Source organism: Acomys russatus, chromosome 3 (genome assembly GCF_903995435.1).
Source record: "Acomys russatus chromosome 3, mAcoRus1.1, whole genome shotgun sequence".
Lineage (NCBI taxonomy): Eukaryota > Metazoa > Chordata > Mammalia > Rodentia > Muridae > Acomys > Acomys russatus.
In genome coordinates this window covers 46,810,808-46,832,994 of record NC_067139.1, presented here as the reverse complement: position 1 = coordinate 46,832,994, position 22,187 = coordinate 46,810,808, and the positions used below count along the sequence as shown (strand labels likewise).

The 22,187-nt window shown below is 43.3% G+C and overlaps 1 protein-coding gene across 2 annotated transcripts in view; it reads right to left on the bottom strand.

Moving 5' to 3' along the window:
* The window catches only part of Ptprg (protein tyrosine phosphatase receptor type G), a 684,777-nt gene that overhangs the window by 103,631 nt on the left and 558,959 nt on the right, over positions 1–22,187 (bottom strand). For both annotated transcript variants that reach the window (XM_051139706.1, XM_051139702.1), the window contains exon 8: positions 10,252–10,444. In XM_051139706.1, the coding sequence (XP_050995663.1) occupies positions 10,252–10,444 (193 nt within the window). The remainder of the gene's footprint in view (positions 1–10,251; positions 10,445–22,187) is intronic.

Sequence of the window (22,187 nt, the reverse complement as noted above, 5' to 3'; positions counted from 1 at the left end):
TAAAAATCCATCTGTCCGTCCGTCCATTCATCCATCCATCCATCCATCCATCCATCCATCCATTGATGTTATCTCTCTAAAAATCCTACCAACTGCAATATTGCACTTGGCATAAGATCTTAGTGCCCTGGGTCCCTGCTTTGTCTTACCATTTCTTGGCTGTGAGTCTCTGGGTAAGGGGGTGCTCTCTCTGTTAGACTCCCTATAACCCTCACCCCATTCAGCCTCCATGCAAATGCTTAGTAAATTCCTGTAGGGCACTGCCACCCCTAACTGGACACTTCAAACTCCTGACTACTTCATCTGACCTGGAAAATTCCTAGCGGCCTCCTGCTGGTCTGGGGACTCTACTGCAAGCCCTCCGCAAGCATTCTTCACATGACAGCCAATGTGAGAGGCTCACACACCTGTTCAGATCATTGCACTGGGGCCCAAAAATGCTATCAGAACACTCTACCAACTTTCCTGACTTGGCATAGGTCTACCCTTCCTCCTCTCTCTTTAATCTTGCTTCCTCTTTGTTCATGTTCAGTGATGCTTCCTATACCTTTGCAAATGACCTTTTCCTCCAGATCTCTGCAGGTTTATCTTTCTATCCTCCTCCAGTGCCTAATCCCATAATCATGGCCTTGGTAGCCTATACATGGATCACCCAAGACCACTTGACAAGACAGATAACACCAAACACATAAAGAATGGTGGACTGCCCTGCTCAAGGAAGATATCTTCCCCGCTGCCTCCTCCACTCTTAGTGCATGGTTTAATTCCTGTAAAAAAGTTAATACTTGGGCATGATGGCCTGTGCTTGCCTTGTTTATTTCTTCCACTCACAATGTAAAGCATGTGTGTGTGTGTGTGTGTGTGTATGCAAATGTGTATGGCAGCAGTGGTGGCACAGGGTGGGGGTGGGAGTTGGTTATGTGTGCACATGGAGGCCAAAGGTCAACATCCATATGTCTTCTTCCATCACCTGGGATTTTGAAATAATGTCTCTCACTGAACTTGGAGCTTGGCAAATATGGTGAGAGTGGCCAGCCAATGAACTCTAGGAATCCTCCTGTGTGATTATAGATGCGTACTACAGCAGCTGGCTTTTCTGTGGGTGGTAGGGATCCGAACCTAGGTCTTCATGTTTGCACAGCAACCCTTTTACTCCCAGAACCATCTTCCTAGCCCACATGATGTCACCTTAAATTCTAGTGCCTAGATATTCACAGTGGACATCCAAAAAATCCATAACAAGTCCTGGCTGAAGCCAGTCTGAAAATTAAATAAAACATATGTGAATGTATAGTGGCCAGCACAGCATCTGGCACCGACTTCTTCCTGGGCGTAGTGACTCTCCTGGGTAACCTTTCCAAAGGCAGCTGAACATGCACATGAAGCTAAATCCACCACCTGCAACAGAGCTGGTGAAACAGGCAATGTCAGCTATGGACTGAATTCGACGTGTCTCTACCCAAACTCATGTTGAGGCATGGTCCTCAATGAAACACACATTCGTGAGGGTCTAAGAGGAGAGGTGCTACCCTCAATAAAACTGCTGACACTCCACGGGAGAATGGATGGGCTTTCAGGAAAGCTAGCCCCACAGATAGAGGGCAGGCCAGCTTTTTGTCCTCTCTCCTCTCAGCACATGCTCTTCCTGAAGTTTCTGAACTGGTACTTCTTGAGTCCCTTACCAGATGCTGGGCAGACCCTACACAAGCCTTACTATTGTTTTTCAACCAATGGTCCAGTCTCAGGTACTGTGCTATAGCAACAGGAAACAGGCAATAAATCCATCATGTCTGCGGACCAATAACCTTGTGTCAATCAAAGGTCATCTATGCAGACTCATATGTTTACATTCTATGAAAGGAGTCATGGGATGTTGGACATGTAAAAATGTCTGACCCTAGGGTGTTCTGAGTTTTAAATCAGGCCTGTATCTTGCTTTCCTCTTACCTACTCCCAGGTTTAAACCAACAGCAAACCCACACTGTTTTCAGAAGACGGCACTTATCTACCGACTTTCTGTGAAGCTACATGGAATGCGCTCTTCCCTAGCATATGCCTGCCCTGCGTGCGAGTTTCTGGGAGCAATACGACAACTTTTCAGAAGGGCCGCTGGGAGGAGCAGCTGCCGACAAAGGAACGAAACATTCCTATAAGAGCGCCTCTTTAATAAGATAAAGTAATTGTAGCTCATTAACGTGGTATGGAGATGATTGAACTGAAAATAGAACAACATTAATATTTTCTCCAAAAATAGCAGAAAAATCAACATTTCAATGTCAAACTCTTTCTATGGCAATCATAGATTCACTTCTTTGTTCATTTCGGTAGAAAATGTGATGTTCTGCCATAATGTATTCTGGTCTAAGATCAGCTAGTTGCTTATGGGTATGTCTTTTAAGACAACTTTTAACCAAAACAGGAAGCAATCTTTAGTGCCAACACTGTAGCTGAAAAAGACATGCCAGCAAAAGCACAGCACGCTTTCTACAAAGCAAGGTACAAGTCTGCGACACCGAAGGGCACGCAGCCAGTCAGCGTCCTTTCTCTTTCCTCAGATTTTTATTACATTATACAGTGTCACTTTAATTAAGCCATCAAATCAAATTATCAGATCAAGTGACTTCGCTTCCACTGCGGATTGAACAGGTTTCGTTAAATTAATAAACCATATGTTTCGTGTTGTTGGAAGCAAAGTTATTTTTCTTCAATCCCCATCCCAAATGTCTTCACAATAGACAATATTTAGCACCAGATCACAGGATGCTCTTCCATGTCCTGGGGTGGGCTGAGGAATAGCTGAAATGGCAGCCCATTAATAACTCCTAAAGTCTGTCCACGTTATTTACTGACAAAGGGCAGAGGAGCAAACTGAATGTCCCTTGAACAATCCACTGAGCCTAAACACTACTTCCAGTTTCTGGAACCAAGGCTTTATATTTTATATGGATGGCATCAGTTACGTTCTTCCTGAGCAAGAAGGCAGGATGAAGGTGGCCATCCTCATCCCCCTTGTTTTTGGTTTCCTGCATGACTGTGATTTTTGGGCTGGGGCAGCAACACACTGCATTCTGCTGTCTCCCTGCTGGTGCAAGCAATCATCCTGACAGAGGGAGAGATGGGGTACCTTGCCTTGGCACCCACCCAGCACTGTTCCCATAAAAGATCCCAACCATGGGAGCAGAGATAATGAGGAGTTATATGCACTTTAGCTGAGGTTCTAGCTACAGCTTTGATGTGAAAGCTGGCCAGTTGGAATAGTATGTAGCTGGCAGTGAGGTTCTTACATCTCTAAATAGAATGTAAAAATAAAACAATTCATAGTTACTATTCCACTATTGGTGGGAAGGCAACTCGGGATGGACTGCCTGAGTCTTGAGCATTTTCTGTGCATGCTCTACAAGTTAGATACATCCTTAGTCATACCACAATTATTGAGATATTCAATATTTATCTTTAAAAACTATGGCTTGTACTATGACACATTCCCTAGAGCAGGGACCAAAAGTATGTTCCCAGGACAAATCTGGTCTGGACTCATTTGTGTTAAATAAAGTGTCACTGGCAGATTTTTCTATGCCCACTCATTTACATATTGGCCTTGGCTCCTTTCACCGCTCTGTGGTAGACTTGAGTGGTTCCAACAGGAACCATACGGCCTGCAGAGTCAAGAGTATTTACTATCTGCCACCCAACCAAAAGAGTTTAATGGTGACTCCTGACTTAAATAATGAATTGATCTTTCTTTCTTCTGTAACAATGCTGCAAACAGACACATAAAGCACTAAATCTTTCTTGAGGACCTAGAGTTTCTGACAGTGAGTTGCTAAAGCGTGCCCATCAGATAGGCTTCGTTTTCTGTGATTCATCAGATTGCAGCACTTCTCTCTACTCAGGGAGGATCCAGATTACGGAGAACGAGTCTCCTTTGCATCACTTCTTTCCTGCTGTCCCTAAGACCAACCACGTCAGCTCCTTGGGCTGTTTGGTGACTATGAGCATGTTGGTGGCTTCTACCTGGGATGCTACTGAACATATCAGTCATCTCAGGAAGAAACAGAAGTATTTTGTCATCTGGTATGCCGTGGTACATCCATGTAAAAATAAAAGAGCTACCCTTAGTCATTAAGGAACTGAAAACAAAATCCAAAGGGAAAGTACTTTAGCTCCATTAGTGTGGCCAAAATACAAAAGACGTACAATAACAATTGTTGGCAAGAAATTGGAAGACATTGTACCCACTCCAAACACTATTAATGACAATGTGTATGGGTGCTGCCATTGTGGAAAATGCAAGGCAAGTCCTCCCAACTACACACCTAGAGATCTGGTATGAAAGGAGCTGAAATCATATGCCAGCACAAACCCTTAAACTCAGATGTCAGGGTAGCAACATTCCTAATACCTCCACAATGGAAAGCTCCAAGTGTGCAGTAAGCAAAACACGAGTAAACAGACTGCAGCACACCCACATGGTGCTATATTATCGGATCATAAGCCAGCACTTATTTCTGATCTGTGCTCCCATACATATTACATGAAGTGAAAGAAGCCAGAGACACACTCTGTGAACGACTGATAGGAAAGGTCCAGAAAAGGCCAACTCAAGACAGACAGGAAGTAAATTTGTGGTTAGCAGGGGGAATTACAGATACCAGCTGAAGGGGTTACTTACTTCTTCTAGAACAATGAACGTGCTCTAGCAACAGACACCAGAGGAGGTTGTACAACTCTCTGACCACACTGAAGTTAAAGATGTGGACGCTCTCCACATCAGTGTGGCATAAAGATCCTGAAGAAAGCCAATCAGCTGACTCCACAAGCACACCAGGGCAAAGCCACTTTCTGGCAGCGGTTCCCACGAGGAATGCAGATGTGAATGTGTTAGGGGCCATCCTGGGATAGTGGGAATGTTGGCACCTTTAAGCAAATGCCTATTGTTCAGGTGTACTTAGTTTGTAGAGATTCATCCAGCTGTGCATGTAATATGTACATACTTCTCCAGATGTGTATAATGGTGCTTTCAGTGAGTTCAAGGCTGTTGTGTCAAAATACACTGCTGCTCTGGACTTCAAATTGAAGGCATCTGGGGGACAGCAAGTATGGGAAGGGACCTTCCCAGGTTCCTGTCTTCTGCCTCAGTGGTCACAAGTCTCCTCCCAGAAACTTGCTGACTAGGGAAGAGCCACTTGTAGGCACAGGCTGTGCCATCTCTCCTCTCTACCCTGTGAGGATGGTGGACAAGCTTCTAGATCTGGGATTTAAGTTCTCCCTTCTCCTTTGTGCGATGGCCTAGAGGGTCCACCATGGACTTCTGGTCATCACATACAGTGAGGATATGGCAGGAGAGAAGGGTGTGGACAGACAGACAGCAAGACTAACATATGAATGAAGTTAGCTGGTAGGAAGACTGGAGACCACTCCCCACTGGAGTTGCATGGGAGAGAACAGAACATGTGCAAAATATGCAAAATAAATAAATAAATAAATAAATAAATAAATAAATAAATAAATAAATAAAGCCACATTTCTGAATGGGGAAGACAGGTGGCTGCTGTGTAAATGACACAAAGGGGAGAAGCACTTTTGAGTCTCAGAGCTGTTCCCCTTCTCTAGCCTACTTAATATTCTCAGGATTGTCTCTTTCTTCCTTCATAAACAGTCTTCATATCTGCCACTGCCCTTGGGTCCCTGGCCCACTGCTCTGATCTCTGACACAAGAACCTGTAAGTTTCAACAAATGCCCTATGGACTCAGACCCATGCCTGTGACAAGTGCTCTGTATGGGCACAGTTAACACTCAAATGGAAAAGGGAACGGTTTCGCTCTTCTATAGTGCTGAAAACCCAAACAGGATTGGGGATCTCCCTACGTCCCCTCCCTCTCCCATTTCCTCTCTCACTATAGCCCCTTGAAAAATATCAGAATCCTTTTAATATTTACACATTGCAAGAGTCAACAACGGACATGATATTTGCTGTAAGATTTGGAGAAAGGAATCCACTGTCCACATCCCACATTTAAGGCTTGGGCCACATTCAGTGGAGGCCCTTGTGCACTTTGACCGCCCCCCTCTAACTTTCTTAGACAGCAGACGCCACACACTCTCTCTTCACAGTCCAACTCTCACTCGCTCATGTTTCCAGGGAAGAGCTTCAGGACAGACATGTTCTCTGAGTTAGCATTTCTGAGTTAGCAGATTGTGTGTCCCTCTTGACCCAGATTTCACATGTCTTGGATGACCTCTGTCCAGACTTCTCAGGAACAGTGAACCCTGGAGATGTCTCCTTTCTCAAAGTTCTCTTGAGGGAAAAAACCTTCAAGTTCAGGTACTTTTAGCTGAGGTTAAAAAGTTAGCCCAAGGGAGGAATTTTTAATGGCAACCCAATCCCAGGCATCTCATAGGTTTGTGAGCATCTTAATTGTCCTGCTACTGACATTAGTGAGCGAGAGACTTGAACCTCAAGCCTTTGATGAGGACACCTGGCTGGATCAGTACCCTATACAAAACTGCACACAGTCAAGAGCCACACCCCTACTTGTTCCTGTTCCTACCCCCGCAACTCTGTGCTAAGGACTGAGCTCGGGCCTTGCTCTGCTGTTACGTAAGTTCTACCGCAGGCTACGTCCTGTCCTTCCTGGCTATCTTCTTTCAGCTCCACTTTTGGTTTAGGACCTTGGGAAAAGGCTCATTACTGTTATCCGAATACAGGCATTTGTGGACTACAGTGTCATGCTTCTGGGCCTGCAAAGCTCACGTGCTAATAATGGGGGTGGGGACATTCTTGGAATAACACTCCCCCCCCCCACCGATGTCACTTACTGTACCAGTGGTGTGAGATGAGAAAGCAGAGTCTACTTTTCTTGCTGATAAAACATGTGAGTTCTTCCTATGCCACCAAACACACAACTCCAAAGAAGGGGGGGGGGCTGGTCAATAAATTAGGAAATAGCCATGCTATCACACCAAGGCAAACATTTCTGTTGCCTCCTATTCCCAGCCCCCAGGACTAGGGCTTTGAGCAGACAGAGTTCTCGATGTGCATCCTAAGAAGCAAGCCACAATTATAATGAGGCTGAAAGGTTCCTCGGAGAAGAACTCTGGTTCACTTCACATAAGAAAGCCAAGAGAGCAAGATGCCAGCAAGTGACGTGCACATACTCGCCAGAGACTAGAACTAAGGACAATGGTTTCAGAAGCAAGTGGTTTCTGAGAGGCACTCAAGGCTGAGCTGCACCCCTTGCTTGGTAAGGAGTGAGCAGGAATGCTGCATGTGGGGGGGGGGACTTCAAAGACACTGGTGTTTCAGTGCAGGGAAAGTTCCTGACCTCAACAAAGGAATGCCAAAAGGGCAAGGCAGGACGAGGGATGTGGCTCAGCTGGTAACGGGCTTCAGCCTAGCATGAGTAAGTCCTTGGGCTTCATCTCCAGCACTGAATAATGTGAAGCATGGTGGCACATGCTGACAATCTCAGCCAGCCCTTAGGAGGCAGAGACAGGAAGATCAAGGGTTCAAGGTCACCTTGTGCCTGCGTTGCAAGTATGAGGCCAGCCTGGGCCACGTGAGACCCTGCCTCAACAAAAGACACAACAGCATAAAACACGCAAATAAGGCAAGAGTTTGATCTAATAAGAGTTTCATTCAGACATTACTAATTAGTTTGGAAGTATAAAAATAGAGAATGACTGATCAACTCCTGCTAGTCAAAAGGCCAATTTTAAACAAATCTAACCAAAGTTATTCTCATTCATTCCTATTTATTGTCTAGACAAATTCTTTCAGCCGAGAAACATATGCTCTTAACACCAAGTCCCAATTCTTGGCTGACTTTGAGCTATTTTTTTTTAATGTGTGTGTGTGTGTGTGTGTGTGTGTGTGTGTGTGTGTGTGTGTGTGTGTGTGTGTGTGTGTGTGTGTAGGTTGACAACAGGTGTCTCCTGGAATTTTTCTCTAATATTTTGATACACGGTCTCTCACTGAACCTGGAGATCACTGATTGGAAATACTGGCTGGTGTGCTGGGAGCAACCGCAGGCTGGACTGGCAAAAAGTAAGCAAGTAAGCTTCCTGGAGGCAGGCCCACTTGTTTTTGCAAGGCTAACAGATGGGCATATCCCTGGTTTAGGGAAAGCCCTGAGGATTTTACCTCAAGACTGCTTATTGTTGCTAGATTGCCTTTCCAAGCTTCTCTATATGCCTGGCATAACTCAGTTGAGCACAAATAGACTCTTGCTGCCTATGGCATAATATTATTGCTCCATAGGTGCTACCCCCTCTGTTGGGCAGTTTGTCCTACAGATGATTTTATAATTCCCAATAATGATTCCTGAATTGACTCAGGTAATTTAAAAACCCTCCTGCAGTATAGCAAAACTGCTAGGAGCTCTGTGAACCTCTGTGTGTCAAGCACTTAACTTACATCCAGAGGAAAAATGAGATGAAACAAATTAATGATCAGGGAAGTATGTTCATTTATGGTGAGGCTAAGGATAAGGCCCAGTGTACACCACTATAAGAAAGAACATTTAAATACAGAAAAAAAAAAAAAAAGAATAAACTGTTAGCTATATGAGACAAGATAGACACCTGTTTCTTGGGAAAATTTTTGACATAAAAAACTTTTGTTTTGAATATATGATGTACATTTGAAATAAGAAAAAGTTAAAACATCTGCTGAGAAACTGTAAAATTAAAAAAAAATATATAAAATGCTTGTTTTGCTTGCCCAACCTTGCTTGCCCAGAACCTAAACTTCTGACCCCAGAGGTTTCTCCCAGTTCTCGGAACTGCTAACCTCAAGAGTTCTTCCCTAGTTCCCAGAATAGTTACATGCAAGCTTCCAAATATCAGATGTCCCCATATGGTTTCCAGTAACCGCCCTAGGGACCCACACCCAAGTCTCCACAAGAGGTTTCCCAATGCCAGATGTCCTAATATCCATATGGCTTAACTTGATAAGCAACCCCACCTGCTTTGCGGTTTTTGCCTTTAAAACTAGCCTGTACCAGCTACTCGGGGTCCTTCGCCTCTCGAGTGCTGAGGGACCCTGATGCGTCAGAAATAAACCTTTGCTTTTTTATCAGTGTGTTGTGTGTTTCGAGTGGTCTCTCGCAGCGACCCCCTTCCCGAGTTGGCGTTAGGGTCCAACACTGCTTTGAACTCATAATGAGCTTATAGATAAGCCACTGCTTTAAACTTATAATAAACAAAAATGTCTAGCTAGATATAGTTCTAATGAAAGAACTTATAATCAATAGTTATACTGTAACTTCCTTTTTGTGTAACGAGTCTAGCTATTCTTGAATGAGGTAATTTTTCTAATATTTCTTGTCTTAGAGATTATAAAACCCAGGAGAGAATTAAAGTTGTTGGATCATTGGAATTTTCCTCTATCCACCAAATATGTGTCTGTCTGTCTGATTGCCTATCTATATGTCAATATTGAATATATATACATATACACACACATATATATGTATGTATAAGTGTGTAAATATCTGCATATGTGCATGTATGATGGAGAACCCTTTGAATGTGTGTCTGAATGTGTACAAGTGTGATTGTTTACCTGTACGTATGTATGAACTGATACATACATGTGTGGGAACGCATGATTTTCCTTCTCTCTCTCTGGTCATAAAGAGTTAATGAGCCTCTGAGCCTATACAGGGTCTTTCCCAGATGATCCCTGAGTAAAAGAGTGAGAATTTTTTTCACTAGTGTAAGTAATTAAGTCATAAACCCTCAGAAACAAAATCTAAAGAGTAATTTATCTAGCCGACTCAGCTAGAAATCCTCAGTCTTTCCCCTAGCCTGTCATAGTTGGGCTTTGACACTGGTCAAAGCTCTGGGAATTCTATTTGTCTATATAGTCCAAATCCACTACCAAGACTAGGTTACAGACGCATGCTACTAAGCCTGGCTTTTATGTGGGTGCTAAGGACCAAATTCATGTCTTCAATCCCATTAAAATCATTCCCTTTTGAGCTGGAGAGATGGCTCAAAGGTTAAGAGCACTGGCTGTTCTTCCAAGGTCCTGAGTTCAATTTGTAGTGACCACAGACCACATGGTGCCTCCCAACCACATATAATGAGATCTGGTGCCCTCTTCTGGTCTGTATGTGCACAAGCAGAACACTGTATTCATAATAAATAAATAAATTTTAAAAAGAAATCATTCCCTTTTAAATACTTTATGATAAAAAATCTTTTTTTTTTTTCCTTCCAGGCTGGAATACTCAATCAAAATTTACCTTTAGAGGCTTCTGTCCCTAGTGGGTTGTCCAAGAAGTCAGCTAGGTCATGGTTCCAGGCATCTCGGACAGCAGACTTTGACACCACTCTGTCATTCAGAGCCTGCTGTGGCCGGAAGTTGTTTCTCAGATACTCCACTGACTTCACGTGGTCTTGCTGCTCTGTGGTGAAGATGGAGTAAAAAGCCTCGAGCTGAACAAAGAACCAGAGAGAGGAGAGAACCTCCATCAGTAAAGCCACACAAGCCAAAGGATATGGGCAATCAGAACAAAGCGGCCAGGCTTCTACCTAGCAGTAGGTTGCCTTCCGGACCCAGCATCAGTGGCTCCACTCTCTGTCCTGACCACTCATGGCCTCGGTCTCATTTGATGGTGGGATGGGGCTCTCAGACCCCTGTGCTCCCTGAGATTTCTCCAGCAATCCCTTTACTACTACGGGAAAGAGCACAGACTTATGGTGAGCCCTGGAGGTAAACTGCCTAGGTGTGAACTAGAGGTCCTGAACACACTGCCCCTGACGTGAAACAAGTTGTGCCATACTTCTGAGTCTCCATTCTTCCTATATTAAAATGGTGGTAATCATGATAGTGTTTGCCTGACAAGGTTTTGAGGAACAGGACTGATGACAGAATACTTCTTCTATGTACAGCAGTCAAAACACACACTAACGGATTAAGCAATAGCAGTAATTTAATTCTTATTAACAGCCTCTGTAGACATACTACAAATTCAGCCACGTCATGAAGATGCTCAGTGCTAAATGTGTGGGTAAGTTCAATTGCCCAGTTCTAAATTTACCAGATGGCTAGTCACAGATGAATGACCTAAGCCCTCTAAAAAACTCAAGCTTCCTTATCAGTGAAATGCCTATAAACACAGCATCTATTTTCCAGGAGTCCTGAAAAGATGGAATCTATGTGGGTCATCCAGAACATAATAGGTATTTTCCAAAGATCAGCTCCTGTCATGGGCACTATGAAGAAACATCTTCCACAAGAACACTGATGAAACTTTGTAAGAAAAGCAAAGGAAAAGAAAATCAGCATCCCACAATCATATCTTGACCATCAAGAGGGCATCTTTGTAGCCCTCAGCATTGCGTTATTAAGAAAGGTCATTCTTCTGAGAGGAAGCATAGAACATTGACTGGCTGTCACAACTGCTCTCATCAGACCACAGAGATAATCTTGTCACCAAAGAAAGGGCAGATAAGCAGAGGGCTAGAAGCTGTTGCAGATTTCAGGAGCCAGGTGTCCGGTTATCAATCGAGTATGTGATTTCTAAATAATTATTATGGGATGGAGAAATGGCTATGTCATTGGGTTGAATTTCTAATACCCACATGTCAGCTAACAACTGCAAGTAACTCCAGCTCCAGGAGATCTGGACTCAGCAGGAATTTCATGCACATGCTACGCAGGCACATGCAGGCAAACACCCACACACATTAAATAAATAAATAAATAAATAAATAAATAAATAAATAAGAATAATGTTATCCAGAATTTTGCAGATTCTGAGGTGGGGGTCATCTGGGCCTAGACTTAATGCTCTTAGCTCAGAGAATGACCCCAAAAATGACCTGCTACTGACAACTAGAGGATTCCTTCCATTGCACGAGAAGGTGGCATGTAAAATCATTCACTCTGTTCTGTGCAGATATGAACCATAAGCTGGACACAGTGAAAAGGACTCAAAAATCCACCAGCCCATTGATACCACTAGCTTGACAGGATGACCAAAATATCTCTCACACATACACACACACACACACACACACACACACACACACACACACACACACACACACACACATACACACAAACACACACACACACACACACACACACGGATGGGGTGCGTGCATAGATTTCTCATTTTCTCAGAGGAAATGACTTCCCAAAATTTTCTGAAAGGAATTAACAAAGACCCTCTGGAGACGTTCTTGGTAAAGAAGAATCACAATGATGAAAAGACTGGAGAATAAATCCTGTGAGGAAAGGCCACCGGAAGTAGAATTGTGCAACCCAAAGAAAGACTGAGTGGGGCACAATCTGATTAAAGGGCCCTGTGTGCCGAGCAGCAACTCTCCATGCTTAAATTAAAGCCATAGAGATATGAGTCGAATAAAGGATGGTCTCTTCATGTTCAGGGTCAGTTTTAATTGTTTATTATTTTTTTAAACATGGATTGGGCTCTCATACTCAAGTCAGACAGGAAGTCTGGAAGAGACAGCAGTCTGTCCGGAAGAGCATTAAGCTTTGAGGAGCCAAAAGAGAACCTAGGAGACTTTTAGCCATACAGCACCATGCCTTGTTTATGGTCTAGAATATGTGCTTCCTTTTCAGCTAGCACTTACTTCTAACAAGTTTACTTCTGAAGCCTAGGGAAAGAATTAGTCACATAACAGTAAAAAGAACCAGGTTGTGAATTAAACACAAAAATGCCTCCATTTAAATTGCTCTTACAGCTTAATGACAGGCTGTGGCTTAAAAGCTCAAGATGCCTCCCTCTCATTAACTCAACTCGCCTGGCTGACTTGAAGGAAGGATGTGATGGCTGGGAGTGAACTGATGACCTGAATGATATTATATTGTCAACTGGATCATAGCTTCGCTTGACAGTCACACAAAAGGGTTCACGCAAGAGGACAGGCTTAGCAGGCTTAGCAAATGCCTCTAGGTAGGTTGGCAGCATTCGCTAAATGCTGTCATTCCTCTAAAAGGAATGGAAATTGCCAGTGTCCCATCCTTTTGGTAATGGCCACAGTTGGCGACAGAGTGGAAACCTCCCTGGTTCTTGGATTGGGGGAAAAGTCAGCATGCTTCATTCTGCCAGGAGAGCTGGTCCAGAGCTCTACTGACCCATCCTTCACATATATTTTAGATTGTCCAAGGAAAGCCAAAAGACTGAGAAGAAGAAGGATCTGTGTGACGTGACAGTCTCTAGTAACACCAGAGCTACAGGACTAGCCACACAGACACATCTCTCTGGGCCCATGACCAACGCACATGTTGGCTGCTTGATCTGTGGAGCCTTCTAGGTCTGGTCAAAAGTGACACAGGGATCATTTTAAATTGTACACTGGGGCTCCGGAGAGATGACTCAGCAGCCACAGCGCTGGCTCTCTTTGCAGAGGACCCAGGTTCAGATCCCAGCACCCACATGGAAGCTCACAACCATTTATAATCGAGTTCCATGAGACCCAATGCCTTCTTCTGGCCTCCATGAGCACCAGGCATGCATGTGGTTCAAATACACACATGCAGGCATGTGTATATATAAACATATAAACTAAAAATAAATCTTAAATAAAATAGTCGTACACTTGGTCATGCCTTATCTCTGGTTCTTACCCCTCAATCTCCTACTCTTACAGTGGGAAGGGCGGCCCTAGTGATCAGGCCTAGGCCTCATTTTCCATCTTTCAAGTTCCCACTCTCAATACTTGAGTCAAAAACCTCTGTTTTCAGAGCCTATTTGACAAAGGTGTGGTCAGGGCCATGTTACTTACTCTTCAGTTTTTGTGTTTATTATGTGTGTATATATACATGCATGTTAGCATATGTCTGCATGCAGGTAAGCGCAGAGGCCAGTGGTTGACATCAGGAGCCTTCTTTGATCACTCTCGGCTTTATTTTTTGAGACTGGGCTGGTGAACGATGCTCAGTGATTTACTGCCTCCCCAGTGCTGGGAGTACAGGAGTGCACTGCTGCATGTGGCCGCTTGAGAGGTCACTGGGGGATCCGATCACAGGTCCCTGTGCTCTCGAGCATTTCACTGAATGAGCTGTCCTCCTACTTTCCCAAGCGTTCTGTACCCCCGAGTCCTTACAGTACGACAGAGACAACAGTGCTACACACCTCCTGTGGTTTTTCTAACACTTTGATGAGTTTCTATACATAAAACGTTTGAAATAGTTTCGGAGGAAGAAAAATATTCAGTAAGTATTGTTATCAGTACAATTACTTTTATTTTATGAGGACTGTAGCTAATGAGGATTGTACTCAATGATTATAGCAATGAAACATGGCATTTCCGCTCTTTTCTCATTCCTTAGTACTTATTTTACTCAACTTACTTTATATTAGGTATTTCATAGAAATATAAAACCATTGTTTTTAAACTCACTTTTAGCTTAAAAATAATATCAATAATTTATCATTATAATATTGTGGTGATTTGAATAAGAATGACCCCCATAAGCTCATATTTGAATGTTTGGTTCCTAGTTGCTAGCCTATTTGGGGAGGATTAGGAGGTGCAGCCTTGTTAGAAGAGTTGCATCATTTGAGGTGGGTTTTTAAGTTTCAAAGGCCAATGTGAGGCCCAATCCCCACCCCCTCTCTACCTCAGGCTTTTGGATAAGATATAAGCCCTGAGCTAATGCTGCAGCATCATGCCTGTCTGCCTGCTGCCATGCTTCCCACCATGATCACAGACTAAGCCTCTGAAACTGTAAGCCAGCCCTGATTAAATCACACACACACACACACACACACACACACACGCACGCACGCACACGCACGCGCGCACGCACACACGCACCAACATATATATGTATATATGTTGCTTTGATCATGGTGTCTCTTCACTGGGATAGAACAGTAACTAAGACTAATATTAACACCAGCAGCTAAGACTTTTAGTCATCAAAGAGGTTGGGAGCATTGCCACTGTTAGCGGTCATGTCACTGCAACCAATAAGGAAACTGGTCCTTGAGCTATTAACTAATTGCCCAAGGTCACAAAAGGTGAAGTAATTGGTCACCCATGTCTGAGTAGCTCAATTTCTCTAAACCACATCATGTCACACTCAACAGGCCCACAGCATGACTCAGTAACTGAGAAGCCAGTGGTGGGGGAACCCAATGTGTGGTAGAAAGCCTCTAGCAGTTTGTGTTAGCCAAGTCCAAGGCCAGTTCATGCAGGGGCCCATATCATCTATTCGCCCTCTTTTGTGTTCTGAAAGGAGACCACATATGGCCAAGTGGATGGCATGAACAAGATGGCAGCCAAGAGGGATAAGGCTCTCCATATCCCAGAGCCCTTGTCTATTCACCTGAGCTGCTCCTACAAGGAAGCGATAAACACGTTCGGGTTTATCTTAACTTTAATGTAACTAATGAAGTCTTTATCATTTTGTAAAAATAAATGAAAGTTTTATTTCTATAATATCAAATTGACTTTTTAACTTTTGAAGTGAGTGTGTAAAATACTTCTTTCTTTTTATCCCTGCTTGGGGAGCTGTAATTGCATTTTTACTGGTGCTGTTACAAGAACAATTTTAACCTTGAATCGCAAATGTGTTGGCTGGAAGTGTATATAAATCATTTCAACTTCGTTTTTATTATAAAAGTATTTCAGAGAATAATTAGTTTTTAATCTGTCAGTTTGAATCAAAGTAAAGTTGAAATCTATTCATTCCATGTGTGTGCAGCCAAGGCTCTTGGTCCACAAGATGTGTATATGGGGGAGGGGGACACTGAGGCTGACGGGGAGAGATTAGTGAAAATAGAAAGTAATAAAATTAGAAACCATTAAACACTAGTATGGAGAGTTTTTTAAGGGGTAGGTATACAGCCGCAGTTCTAAGCAACCAGAGTCCATGGTTAGCACAACTAAAGCCCAGGTAACAGCACTAGGAATTAACAGGTTTCATCTACTGTCCTTGGAACACTTTAGTCTTACTCTACCTTTCAGGGAGACTAGTGTGGACCCTGTTTTGTTGCCTCGTTATAGACCAGACAGGTACAATGGAATATTAAATGCCCACTAGCCCTGCACATCTCAGGTTGCACTTTTGAACCTCAGCTGCAAAAGATGAAACCTGGGACTTGCTAGCTAAATGCAAGGCCACGTCCTTCCTGCGGCTCAGATACTTTAACAGCAAGGCAATTACAGAAAGGCCTTCTACATAAAGAAACCGCCTTCAGGTAATTAACGAGGAAAGCTCACTCTTTTGGATTAATGATGGAATCTTCCCCTCACAATGCAGAACGTCTCTTTCTACACTGGCAATGCACACCACATGGTGTTGGAAAGGACGGCCCTAGATAACTGTTACACTGACTGCCATGCTTTGGCGCCATGGTAGCCAGGGCAGCCAGGGGCTACATGTGAAATATGATGTCTGATTACTGGGTTAAACTCTATATGTTACAATTAATTTTCTGTTCTTATTTATATTTTTCAATGTGTCCACTACAGAATTTAAACAAGACACATGGCTTGCTGTATTTCTCTGGCACTGGGTTGTCCTGTGTGTATGGCGATCCATTAATACGGAAGCCCAGAAAGTCACTAACTCCGCGCAAGCTGCTTTCTCTTTGTCAGGCACAGATCTGGGCGTTTCAGCTTTCTTATACTTTTACCTTTACCTTTTCACAGATGGGAAACCAGAGGCACAAAGTAGAGAAACTTATCTGAGAAGTGGAGCCAGGAATGGAACACTCAATGTGAAGACAGTTTACCTTCAGGGCCTAAGCTCTGAATTCTAAAGAAACAGTCTAGTCATGCTGACAGACATAACAGCCATCTAAAAGAGGCAATGCAGACAAGCCTTTCCTTTCCAGCATAGCTCACTGATTGAAAGAAGAAAGAAAGAAGAAAGAGAAAAAAGAAAAAGCTAAACACCAGAAGCAGACTAATTAAGACATATTCAGATTTATGGCATAAATCTGCATATTACTGCATAATAGAGAACATGCCCCAAAGGGTTATATTCATGGTAAAGGGCTGGGAGAGATGGCTCAGAGGTTAAGCGCATTCGCTGCTCTTGCAGCAGACCTGGATGTAATCCCAAGCACCCACTCTCTGGCTCATTCTAGTCTGTAACTCCAGTTCCAGGAGGTTCAGTGCCATCTTCTGGCTTCCATGGTCACCAGGAGTCATGTTCATGTGGCACAAAGACATATGTGTAGGCAAAATACTCACACACATAAAATTTAGATATTAAAACAAAAGCATGCTGGAGAAAGCTACAGGCAATGCCATATGTTGACCTACAGAGGGAGCCAGCCCAGTGCTGACAATGGGCAAAGACACATCAGTTGTAAAACTCTGCTGTAGAATGAAGGGGAATCTAGTACATTAGACTCGAGAATATGTCTTCTGGACTCAGCATGAGAGATAAATGCTCAGCATACAATATATGCATGTATGAAAGCTTAAAGAAATACTACAGACAGCTGATTCCAAGCGCTAGGCCTATTCCTTTAAGCTCCCAGAGCCGGACTGCAATGGCATCATTATGTTTGTATGACAAATCAATGGCGTCATTTTATTCCCCCATTTTCTGCCCTCTTCTCTCTCTCTCTCTCTCTCTCTCTCTCTCTCTCTCTCTCTCTCTCTCTCTCTCTCTCTCTCTCTCTCTCTCTCTCTCTCTCTCTCTCTCTGTCTCTGTGTCTCTCTCTCTCTCTGTCTCTCTCTCTCTGTGTCTCTCTCTGTGTGTGTGTGTGTGTACACACGCACACACTTGGAAGCCTGATGTTGACATCAGCAATCCATCATTCTGCATGTCTTTCCCACCTTACTCATGGGGCAGTCTCTCTCAATCAAACTCCCCAAGTTCCCCAGTATGGCTGTTTTGAGAACCAGCTTGCTCTGGGGACCTCCTGTTTCAGCCTTCCAAGGTTAGTAATTACAGCCAGGCCACTGCACACACTCAGCATTTTTATGGGTTTCCAGGGATCCGGGCTTTGGTCCTCATAGTTGTACACCAAGTGTTTTTACTGATGAATCACATTTCTTTCTAGCCCCATGACTTTTGCCTGCTATTTACAATGGATGGATAGTGGAGTCACATAAACCAAACTCACCACTGGTCAATCAAGAGGTCTATGTTCCACCAGAAAACACCACATCTGGGGTGGGGGGTGGGGGCTGGAGAGATGGCTCAGTGGTTTAGAGCACTGTCTGCTCTTCCAGAGGTCCTGAGTTCAATTCCCAGCAACCACATGGTGGCTCACAATCATCTATAGTGTGATCTGATGCCCTCTTCTGCAGATAAAATGCTCATATTCAATAATAAATAAATAAATAAATAAATCTTTTTAAAAATTTAAACACATTTTTATTGAAAAATGAAATAATTCATATTACATCTCATTTGCTATCCCATCCCATGCATCCTCCCATTCCTCCCTCCCTCCCGCTTTCACCCCATTCCCCTTTCCTATGACTGTGACTGAGGGGTCCCTCCTCCCCCTGAATATGATGCTAGAGTATCCAGTCTCTTCTTGATAGTCTGCTATCCTTCCTCCAAGTGCCATCGGGCCTCTCCATCAAGAAGACATGGCCAAATATGGGGCACCAGAGTTTGTGTGAAAGTCAGTCCCCAGTCTCCACTTAGCTGTGGAGAATCTTGTGTCCTTTGGTTAGATCTGGGTAGGGGTTTGATGATGACTGCATGTATTGTCCTTGGTTGGTGCCTTAGATCGAACAGAACTCCTGGGCCCAGATCTGCCCATCATAGTGTTTTTCTTGTAGGTTTCTAGGACCCTCTGGATCCATCTTTTTCCCTATCCCCTTATATTTTTCTCACCTAGAGTCCCAATAGGATGTCCTCACCTCTATCCCACTTTCCTGGTAAGTGAAGCCTTTCATGAGACCTGCCCCTTGGGCTAGAAATAACATCACTAACCAACGCCATGAATCAAATGGATCTAACAGATGTGTACAGAACTTTCCACCCAAACACAAAAGACTATATTTACTTTTCAGCACCCCATGGAACCTTCTCCATAATTGATCACATAGTAGGTCACAAAGCAAGCCTCAACAGATTCAAGAAGATTGAAATAATACCTTGTATCTTATCAGATCACCATGGTCTAAGGCTGGACTTCAACAACAACAGAAATAACAAAAATCCTACTCACATGTGGAAACTAAACAACTTTCTACTTAATGACACATGGGTCATGGAAGAAATAAAGGAAGAAATAAAAGACTTTCTGAAATTCAATGAAAATGATGGAACAACATACCCAAATTTGTTGGACACATTGAAAGCAGTGCTAAAAGGAAAATTCATTGCACTAAGTGCCTTTAAAAAGAAATTGGAAACATCCCACATAAGCAACTTAACAACACATCTGGAAGCCTAGAAAAAAAAAGAAGCAGAAACACCCAAGAGGAATAGACGTCTGGAAATTATCAAACTCAGGGCCAAAATCAATAAATTAGAAACAAAAAGAACAATTCAAAGAATCAACAAAACCAGGAGCTGGTTTTTTGAGAAAATCAACGAGATAGACAAACTGTTAGCCAAACTAACTAAAAGGCAGAGGGACACTATCCTAATCAACAAAATCAGAAATGAAAAGGGAAACATAACAACAGACACAGAAGAAATACAAAGAATCATAAGATCCTACTTTAAAGGCATATATGCCACAAAATTTGAAAATCTAAGGGAAATGGACAATTTTCTTGATCGATTCCACTTGCCAAAATTGAATCAAGATCAGATAAACAAATTAAATAGTCCTATTTCTCCTATCGAAATAGAAGCAATCACTGATAGTCTCCCAACCAAATAAATAAATAAATCTTTAAAAATAAAAGACCACATCTGGATCTACATTATCACACAAGCCGTCGGCTGAGATCACTGGCTAAGAGCTAGTCAGAATGCCCATGTAGATTCCCAGGGAAGAATAAAAAACAACTTAAGAACCTGTTTGTGTGTTCTGCAAGCATTTAAAGAAACCCATACCCACAGCTCCTGCTTCTGGACTGATCACCGCATCTTATGAAGAGCACACTTGACCCCTGCCTTGATGAGAGAAGTGATGGGAGAGGCTTCTGGAAAATGGAGGGACAGGATTTAAAATACTTGGCTGTTTTCTTTCTGGTAAAGGCAGGTACGGAATTCCTAGCCCCTTCAGCCATTTCGAGTTGGTCCCTGCCTCCTGGAAATGAGTGTTCCGTGCTAGCCTCAGAAACAACAGTGGCAGGGACGAGTAGGAAGTTTCAAACCTAGACTAATTGGATAGCTGACATGTCCATTCCTGGGGTGTGTATGGGGTCAGGGTGGGAGGAGTGGTGATGCAACTGTAACTTCTGCAAAGCAAGGAGCCATCCCAGCCACAGGGACAGGGAGCTGCTTTCCTCCCCTGGGAGTGAGACAGTGATGTAGGGATCATGGTGTGAGCAGAGTGCAGGATAATCTGCAGGCAATTTGTATTAAATTAGAAATCAGATACAGTTTCTTTCCTCTCTGTATCTTTGTAACATGGTTCCTCCCAGGGAAGGCAAAGCAACCACCTGTGTTCTCCTTGCACATACTTGTTCTAGAGCTCTGATAAGCGCAAAGGCATCAACCAAGCACTTTCTAAAAGCTCCAAGTGTCAAATGCTTTGAATCCACAAACACTTCTGCGGGCATTCATTCCCCAAAAGTGTGTGTTTCGTTTGAAGGTATTAGATTTTGGGTTCAAACAAATATTTGCCACAAAAACAACAACAACAACAAAACAAAAACAAAAACCGAGTATATGTTGAGGCCTTCCGACCTCCTGAGCTGACCAGCTGACATCCCTCGCCTCCCACTTCACCAGAAACCCTAAAAAAAAAAAAAAAAAAAGTGGGCAGACCTTATCTGCAGTAGCCCAAGCATTTAAACTTTTGAAGACAGAAGCATTTATCTTAAGTAACAAAAAGAGCCCTTTAAAAATCAACCGAACCCTTTCCTCAACACTACAGAAATAAATATTTGGACTGATTTCTTTAAAAACAAAACAATGTTGGCTTCGTCATTAGAAAGAAAGCTCCGTCTCTATTTCATTTTCTCCTCACAGCTGGCAGATCGGTTCAGGAACCAAATTGCTTAGTCCTTCTTTTTCTGTCATAATGTGAATTAAAAAGGAAAACATCCTCGAAGAGAAATGGCTGCTAACAGCAGAAAAATCCAGGTTAGCCTGGCATCAGGCCACTAGGGTGCCTGGAGGATTAAGAGTTGCCCTGTGCTGTCTCCTTCTACAGCTCCTGTTCATGTAACCCGAGAAAGGTCAACATTGAATGCGGTGGGACTCTACCCAGAACCTCCTCTGACTTATTTAAAGATGGGTGTGGGACTCAAGGGCAGACTTCGGTTGGCTGAGCTCTTCTCAGCAGCTCCTTCCGAAAACCTTTCTTGATGTAAGACTTGACTTTAGCCAGCTATTGCTGTCTTGACCTGAAGGGTCTACTGGGACCAGTACAACCACAGTGGACCATGGAACCAAGACCAAACAAGCAGGCAGCCGAGCCTGCCAAAGTACAGGATCAGTTCCAAAGCCATGTCCAAAGCTCTCCCTGCTTGATGAGTCCTCTGGAGGCAAGACACATGAAACCCCAGATGTCACTGTCTAGTTAGGATCCCATCCTGTATAGGAAGGCTCACACAGCCTCACCTCCAAATGTACTGACTATTGCTTCTCCTGCTTGGACATACTAAAGTGTTCATCTCTGATTGCTATAGACAAAACAATGCCTATGCAGAGTGCCATCCACCCTCTGATTTGCTTTAGGAAAAATCTCTGGACCCACCCCCCCCCCAAGATCGACACCTTATTACCTGTGTTCTTAGTTAAGTACTGGTATTATCACATTATTCTAGAAATCTGCCCTACCCTAAGGCCGGCTGGGTAGAAAAGGGGCCATGTGAATGAAAGGTTCTCACAGGAGCTCTTTATTTCAGATAGTCCTGGCTAGCGGCTCCAAACTACTTCCTTCTAATCTACTCACTGTTCCTGTCACCACACATAAGGCACCTTACTATTTTTTTTTTCCCCAGTTGAAGCTAAAGTCTTAATTTTTAAAAAATTACATTCACTTATTTATTTTGGAAGGCCATGCATGTGGAAGTCAGAGAACAATGTGTGGGGAGTTGGTTTTCTCCTTTCATCATGTGGACCCTGGGGATTGAACGCACGTCATTGGGTGTGGCT